This window comes from Notolepis coatsorum (genome assembly GCF_963971535.1).
Source record: "Notolepis coatsorum genome assembly, chromosome: 20".
NCBI lineage: Eukaryota > Metazoa > Chordata > Actinopteri > Aulopiformes > Paralepididae > Notolepis > Notolepis coatsorum.
Genome location: NC_140184.1, coordinates 16,374,659 through 16,383,561, shown reverse-complemented (window position 1 = coordinate 16,383,561; position 8,903 = coordinate 16,374,659). Strand labels below are relative to the sequence as shown.

Sequence of the window (8,903 nt, the reverse complement as noted above, 5' to 3'; positions counted from 1 at the left end):
CTCCTGTCCTTCAAGGTTCTGTCACGTTGCGTTCGGCACGTTACAGCGTAAGGGGGGGGGGGGGGGGGAGTTTCCTGGTCCTCCTCCTCGGAGAGCCCTAACCCAATATTATTACTCAATGTTGCAATATATTCTTTTCAATCTATACAGCTCGCGTGGGAAGTCTCTCTGGGATTTCCGTCCCCTCCCTATGGCGAGGGTGGTGGGATGTAAAAATTTACAAAAAAAATTACCTCAGCTGCGTCACGTGGGATTCATGTCAGTCTGTGTTTCTTTCTTTTTTGGATAAAAGAGAAGGTACATGAAGCACGACGGCTCCGTGTCGTTCTCCCAGGCGACTTGGAGGAATAATGTTTGGTGTCTTGCTAGACTATCCATTGATGTGTTTGGGTCTCGAAGCATACATAGTGCTGGCTCGGTGTATTTCTGTTAAGAATCACGCAGGGGCTAAGTGCGCCTTGGTTGCTTGTTAAAACAGCATTTTTATAGGGCAACTGGGATGGAGTTTTGTCTCTTCCGAGCGCCAGTAGGTTGTCTCGATGAATTCTCGTTCATATCTGGGGGATGTTAACGGAATAGATCAGAACATAGGTAGAGGGGTCCTCACACCCTTGGGGTGGGCCACTGAGCATGGTCCAAATGGGGACCGTCTGGGTGGCGCCCTCTTTTCATGTTTTAGATTGACACGCACCTCTTCTGGAGTGGCATGTCGGCTGGTTAGGACACGGGACTGGTCTGGTCGCGCTAGTCAGGTCAGTTAACCCGTTGTCCACCGGGGATGCAGATCTGCTGTTCTGGTACCCTGAGGGACTTGTGGTTTTTTCGGGGGGAAAAATGCCGGGTCGGTCCGGGTGTCACAGGGTTAGGCGTTATGGAGACCCTTTGTTGGGTACATGTTGTACTCTGCACTATCGTAATGGCTTACGGCCATACCAACCTGTACACGCCCGATCTCGTCCGATCTCTGTAGCTAAGCAGGTTCGGTCCTGGTTAGTACTTGGTTGGGAGACCGCCTGGGAATACCAAGTGCGGTGTGCTTAGGGCTGGTTCTCCATTCTTTTCGTTCCTCTCTCACGCGTGGCGAAGAGGGGGCTGTTGGGGTGGTCTTGGACCTCCTCTGGTAACCCTGTGCTTCCCGTGCCGCCGGGCCCCGTCCGAAGTAAAGTTTCGTTGATACTGTAGGCCTGGGATAACCCTTTTTTGAAAACTGAAACACTTGTACTGCGGTATAGCCGGTGTATACCCGCAGGTGTGTTTTGGAGTTTTTTCTTGAGGGGTTATAGGAACAACCACCGTCTGTACCGAGAGGGTGGTTGATTCCCTGGTATGTTGGAGCAGAGTCAACTCCCGGGTTACCCGGTTGAGTGTGCCCCTGCACGTTCATGATGTCTGCCAATCATGTCAGCCTTCTCTGCCTCGACCCCTCTGGGTGGTTTTTTTTTAATGGAGGCTTTGTCATGGTGATCAACAACGCCAGCATACGCCCCTTCCGCCGGGGGGGCTGTTTTCAGCTGACTCCTTTGGCGCCTGTCTCGTCCGCAGTGTTCCAGGCTCAGGTTACAGCCTGTTGCCTGGTTTCCCCGGTGCGCTGCCTGCTTCCGTTGGTTAAGCTTTTGAGTGCTTACGGCCATGCTGACTGCCTGTGTTTCAGAGTCAGTGTGCCAGGCGGTGTGCTATTGGGGGGAAAGGGCCCGCTCTTGGAGGGGCCTTATCCGAATACGCTGGCGATGTGGGGGGCGGTGTCACTAAGTGACCACCTGGTGGGGTCTTGATGCCTGGCGTCATTGACCTCTCCGGGCCCCCTTTTTTCCAGGGGATCCAGTCCCTTCGGTGGGTCTGGGTCTTCCTTCGCGCTCCGCTGCTACAGCCTTGCCACGGGGTTGGGTTGCTCTTGACCCCGTGATTTTGGGGGCAGTAACGAGGTTTGTTCCTTCCGTTCGTTCCCGGGTGGCATGCGGGTTGTGCGTGTGTGTAGTCGTGGGGTCAAGCCACGGTCTGCTCACCCTGTGCGTTGAGTTGCTTGAGTTCCTCTTCGCACGGTCGGATCCGTCTCCCTCCCGTAAGCCTCCAATAGGGTGGGTATCCTCCATTAGGGAGGGTCGGGGGGCTCGGTCCTCCCCGGTCTGATGGTTGTGGGGGGCCTCAGCGGGGTACATTTGTCGGGCTATGGCTCCCGCTCAGCTCCTGTTATGCAACTGGTGCTGAGCGAAGCCATAACGAAACAGAACGTAAGGTTATGTATATAACCAAGTTCTGTGAGTTATGGTGCGCTCAGCACCAGGACGCCGCTGCGGCCCTTGATCTTTCATTGTGGTGAAATTTGTTGGGAAGGAGATGAGTGTTTGGCCCCACCCCTGCTTATGTAGGCAGCAGATGGGGGTGTGGTCAGATGGATGTTGGTATGTAAAGGTACATTTTAAAATTTATTCAGTGCATATCCACTGAAGCGAGATATTATGCAACTGGTGCTGAGCGCACCATAACTGACAGAACTTGGTTATATACATAACCTTACGTTACTATTGCTGGCCACACCCCAGGCTCTGCCAGGAGAGGTCTGGAGAAATCCACTGTGTAATACTGTAAGTGACTACATAGTTATAATATGGTTTATATATTATATAATGTATATAATCGTATTGAATTATATCGTGGATGAACAGATACTGCTAAAGGCAAGTGACACTGCTTTTAGATCTGGTGACACACAAGCCTACTGTTCAGCCAGGGCTAACCTGAATAGGGGAATCAAGCGGGCCAAGCACAGCCACAAGCTAAGGGTTGAAGAGCACTTCAACAACTCCGACCCCCGACACATATGGCAGGGCATCCAGGCCATCACAGACTATAGACCCACCAACAACTCTCCCCCAACCACCCCTCCCTCCCTGATGAGCTTAATAACTTTTATGCCCACTTTGACAACCAGAAGGCGCCCACCAAGGCTGCTGGCCCAGATGGCATCCCCGGCCGTGAGCTCAGGAAGTGCGCTGAGCAGCTGACGAGGTCTTAACTGACATCTTCAACTTGTCACTAGCCCAGGAAGTTGTCCCAGCGTGCTTTAAAACCACCTTCATCGTGCCAGTGTCTAAACACTCCTCTGCCATGAGCCTCAATGACTTCCGCCCTGTTGAACGCACCCTCATCATGAAGTGCTTCGAGAGGCTGGTCCTGGCTCACCTCAAATCTGGCTTTTCACCCTCACTGGACAGAAACCAATACGCCTACTGTGAGAACAGGAGCATGGAGGACACTAGGGCTGTACCGAATAGTTTGAAGCTTCGTTCATAATGTTGACATTCGAATTCTAAATCAACATTCGAATTCTTTCTTTTTTCCCCCCCTATTCATTCAGTTTAAACCAATGGGGTTTTTCTTCACAGTTGCAGATAAAAATTTGGCTACACTAATATTATACTATTATAGTATAGGACTCGTCATAAAAATTTAAATAAAACATTTATCATAAATGATGTAGCCTATCTGCATCCGCTTGGCACTCTGCGCTCCATCAAGACGTCACCATTATAAAAAGCAGCCATTTACCATTTACCATCACTTTCGTACCAACCATGCCCTTATTGGATTATTTATGTTGAAGAAACTGATGAGTTATATCCATTAACTCATTGCCCGCCAACAACGTATATATACGTTATTTGATTGTTTTTCCTTTTTTTGATTTTAATATTCTATTCAATGTCAGTGACCCGTATGTTGCCGTTAGAAGGCATACTGCGACCCGAGGGTGCAGTACCGGCCAGATCCTCCCAGGTGGCAGTATCGAGAGTGCAGTAAACCCTGTTCCAGAACCTGTGTTACACTCAAATGTCTCCGGGCGCAGTTTTCTGGGTCGGGCGAGTCGAGCGGTTCTCCCGATTGCATTGAGGCACATCAATTGCCCCCGATCCATATGTTGTGGTGGGTTATGTCGTGGACCAGATCAGATGGACCATATGGCGATCAAACAATTGGAATATTATTTTTGGAATACTCCCGATCACAGGTAAGGACAATCTGACGTCAATTCTAGCTTGATCGTGCAATGTTTTTATACCGATCCAGCTGACGTGTGTGGTGTTCAATACGAATGCCGTTACTGGCAATCAAAGAATCAGAAACGACCCCCCCCCCCCCCCCCCATTCATGCATTCATGATGAAACATAATACCTATTATATACATTTGATTTGGGAATAGTAGCGCGTCCAGGCAAGAAACGCCAACGATTATAGTAGAATTCACGTATAAGGCTATAACTCAGCCTTTCGGGAATTACCCCAGACCACTCTGAAATTATACTTATATTCACCACGGGATAATGCGCGAACGTATGCATGGAAACATTTTCTCTTTTTTGCATCTTGGACGGAAGAAAGTCACTGTCAAATGACCATAGTATTGTCCCCATAGCTATAATATAGAATATAGCTACAAACAAGGTGATGCACTCCTATCTTTAAAGCGTGGCATAGCTACAACAGGACCCGTCTAATCCCCGGCGGTCAATGAGTTAAAGAAAGTTGATTTAATAAAATGTAACCAGATTAACCACATTATTCAAATTGAGGATTTCGTTTTTTTGGATTACGTCATAAAATATGACGACAGACATTCGAAGCTTTGTTCAAATACTTCAATAGAAGCTTAGAATGTTAAAAAATTACATTCGGTACAGCCCTAGAGGACACTATCTCCTCAGCGCTACATTCCACCCTCTCCCACCTGGATGAGAGCAATAGGGATGGGTACCGAATTAGGTACTTTTAAAGGTACCTACCGAATCACGTCGGTACTACCGAGTACCGATTCACGTGAGATCCGTCTGTGCCAGATTTCGGTACTGTAAAAAAAAAATGCACACGCACAATATACGCTTACCTAGGATTTTACTTGATTCAACAACAAAGCAGTCGGGGCAATGGCAAGCCGAAAACGGTCGAAAGTGTGGTTATTTGAAGTTTGGATTTTCTTTTTCATAACTGAGGTAGGTAGATACAATTTTTAGAGACTAAAGTACCGAAAAAAGGTACCGTTGGGTACCGGTATCGATTCACAGGTACCGGTACCGTATAGGTTCAAATGTGAACGGTACTCATCCCCAATACTCATGTGAGAATGCTGTTCATCGACTTCAGCTCAGCATTCAACACCATCATTCCCTCCAAACTCATCTCCAAACTTAGTGACCTTGTGGAAACCAAGGACCTCGACATGAACCACTGTCTGCAACTGGATACTAGACTTCCTAACTAACAGACCTCAGTTTGTTAGGATAGACAATCTCTCCACCCTCACCCTGAACACTGGCGTCCTGCAAGGCTGTGTGCTAAGCCCCCTTCTCTACTCCCTCTTCCCCCACGACTGCACTCCTATACATGGCACCAACACCATTATCAAGTTTGCAGACAATACAAGAGTGGAGGGCCTCATCAAAAACGAAGAGGAGAGAAGAGAGCCCTACAGGCCATTTGCAGCGATCAAAAGTGTACATATGTACACAATCTCTTCTGAAAACAGGAGAAAAACAAGATCCTGCAGTACAGAACTTAGGAATGATTACTGTTTCGGGGGCAGGCCGGTTCATTTTGGCACGCTGCAGCAAGTGCAGTAATTGACCAGAAGTCAAGCAGCCCTCATTGCATTACTCAGTCACAACACAAGATCACTTCTCATTTGCCGCTCTGGCGCGAGCCCTGACCTGAGCCCTTCCATTTAACAAGTAGTGATGGACATCGGTGAGCAGTTTTGTAGTAAACCAGCCAACACATTGAGAGTTTTTTTTTCACAGGCCAATAAAATGGGTGAGAAATTCTCAGAGTAGTGATCGAGGTCGTTTGACTTTAACGAGGTATGTAACGTTTACTGAATCACTGCTAAACAAACTAGTCCCAGGCCGAGCTATGAGAAGCCCCTGGAGAGTGCGGAGGAAAACATAGCAGCTTGTAAACATGGGAAAGGCCCATTTCTTTCTTTAGAGAGGACAGTAGCTGTACAAAAAAAACAAGTCTTACTCTGGACCCCCCCTCGCAGCCGCCATAGTGGTAGGGTCCTCCACGTCCATCTCAGGATTGGTATAGCCCAGTGTCCCGGAATAGCTTACATCCTAAGAATGAGATGGGGGGGGGGGGGGGGGGGGGGGGAAGAGAAGAGAGACAACTATTAACACAAAAATAGCTATTCAAGATTCAAGAGTTTTATTTGTCACATACATACCAGGGCATACAGTGAAATGCGGGTGGCCATGACCACTTCGATTGTGCAATAATACTAATAATAAAACACATTAAAAAACAGGTAATAAAATAGACATAAAAAGGGCATGATAAAATAGACATGCTAAATTCCTGAGATTGTTAGCTACGGATTTAAGGCACTGGGTCCTATGTACACTACTATACAATATACAGTTTTTACTCTATATCCCTATGCTATACTTGCTATATCTAAACTATACTATACAAGAACCACATCGGTTCTTTCTTTAAAGTGACCTTTATTTTTCTCGTTCCTTTCGCTTAGCATTGATCTTAAAAACCTACAGATAGGAGTCTATTCTAGGACACAATTTCAGCAGTCAAGACATTTTCACCGTCATCAACTTGCTTTGGGCGCTGCAGGTTGTAAACACAGGACATATAAACATGTTTTATGGTGATCCATAAGCTTCCCTGGATATGCCGCCTTCCAACGCGTCTCCTTGAAAACACAATGGTTCAGGGTCCTGAAATAGACGTCAAAGTGAGGTCTACCTAAGTGTGTCAAGTGAGGCGGATATAATGTTCTTTTGAATGCACACAGTAATAGCATTAATAACAGGCGGCAGTGACACGGGCCAGACTAAACACAGCGTCTCTGCCAGTTTAATTGATTCAATCACGGAGCAGGCGGCTCCAGATGGCACGGAGAGACGACGGCGCTTAGCAACGCCAGACAGAAAGATGGGAGCAATGAGATGAAGCCCAGACGAGAAATATTGAGAGTTTTGTTATTTTTTTCATGGAGAAACCGACCGTCTGTGTGTATGAAGAGAAAATCCGCCCTAGCTTAAACTCCCCTATCCTCTCAATCTCTCTCCTTCTCAAGTGGTTTAGTTCATAGCATCGTGATGTGCTACTTTACTCAGCCAATAGGTTATTAAAAACACATTACATAAATGACAGAAGGCAAGGGAGTGAACTGCCCTATTTCACCATGACACTGTTGCTATGTAAATAGAGCATCTCCTGTGGGGTGGGGGGAGGTTAGATCACTGGTTTGTTAGATAATCAAAATGAACAGGGATTTTTGTAGTTTTAGCTATTGCAACGTATGTCTGGTTAATTAAAGACTAGGTTTAGATATTGTGTTTATCGGTTGACTTTACGGTCATCGCAATTGATAATAAGAACATGTATTTTTTGCTCCCATCCCAATTTAGTCGTTATGCCAATTCCCTTCCTGGTCGTTGCGTGCATTGCCCCACTGTCGGCCTAGGGATGGTGTAGAACTACCACATGTCCTCCATGCTCTGTAAATAACTTATGTACATATACCGATATGCCCTAACATGTTACTTGTTTATTGCACAATGTTACTTGTTTATTGCACAATGTTGATTCTATTATATGTTATTTACACATCGTTGCGGGCAAGACCACCCGCATTTCATTGTATACTTGTATGCCGTGACAAATAAATCTCTTGACTTGACTTGATACATGTGGAGTCAGCCAGCCGCTTCTTTTCACCTGACAGCGAGGACTCTCACTGGGGGAATGTAACACATGCTAAGTGTAACTGAGGGGTACAATTCCCTGACTGTATTAATCAAGTACTGATATCATTAATCACTACCGTCTATGTACTCCTAGCCAATACTGTACATAAGTATTATTAGATTAGAACACTCCAACAATAACACGGTTTTCCACACGAAATACTCATTTATAATATTTATTACATAAAAGGGAATATTGTTACATAATATACTTTGCTTAGATTGCGCTTATAAGGCAAATAGAATGTGCAGGCAAATCAATAGTAAATATTAAGTAATTAGATCTAGGTACCCTGGGATAGGGTGTACTACCGGTTGTAAGCCAGCAGAGGGAGGCAAAGCTCTAGGCAAGTCAATGGTTCAAGGGGGCGATATCACCCCTGGAGCAGCGGGGAAAGCAACCTGGTCCCAGGATGCGCGCCGTGTAGGTGAGAGCTGTGGAGTCTCTGGTACGACAGAAACGGGCTTGAGTGATGGTCTCCACGGGCACGTGGATCCCACAGCAGTGGGGTAGGCGGTTCTCTGCTTCCAGCAGCGTGGTGAAGAATGAAGAATAATAATCCTTGCCCGGAGAGTGGCACCGCTGGCGGGGTGTAAATCCTCTGTGGTGCTGCTGCTCCGGTGTAAGTCCTCCGGTGCGGTAATGCACGTTAAACTTGACGTTACTATACTATTAGCACGGGCAATAAGTGCTCTATGTCGACGCACAATTACTCACTCCACGTGGTCTTTGACTCGTAATGAAGGTTTACTAATGAATAGAGAACGATACGACAAACAGACGTATTAGGATAACACGAGACTATCTTGGGGCAATGCGAGCCCTGCTATGCCCACGTTGCGTAATGGGTGAGACGTTACTTGGATAACTGAACCAGACTGAACTGAAGGCGAACTGAAAAGGAACTGCAAGGGGAGTTCTGTATTCGCAGCGCTATATTTATATATGCGGGGGGTAAACAATGGTGCCAGCCTGCTCACTGTCTCGTAGCCTTGGGCGAAAGCGGGCATGTTTGGGCAAGTCCTGGCGGTAGCTTTCAAGTCAGCTCGAGGGGGTAAGGCTTTACTCGGTACCTGGCGCCAGGGGATCGCTTCCAATAGGGGAACGAATATTATGGTCTGTCCTGCTAGACTAAAGGGATATT

General features: G+C 46.9%; 1 protein-coding gene across 1 annotated transcript in view; it reads right to left on the bottom strand.

Moving 5' to 3' along the window:
• The window catches only part of zdhhc1 (zDHHC palmitoyltransferase 1), a 65,028-nt gene that overhangs the window by 16,788 nt on the left and 39,337 nt on the right, over positions 1–8,903 (bottom strand). Inside the window, exon 8 of the mRNA XM_084337677.1 lies at positions 6,014–6,105. Within this exon, the coding sequence (XP_084193803.1) occupies positions 6,014–6,105 (92 nt within the window). The remainder of the gene's footprint in view (positions 1–6,013; positions 6,106–8,903) is intronic.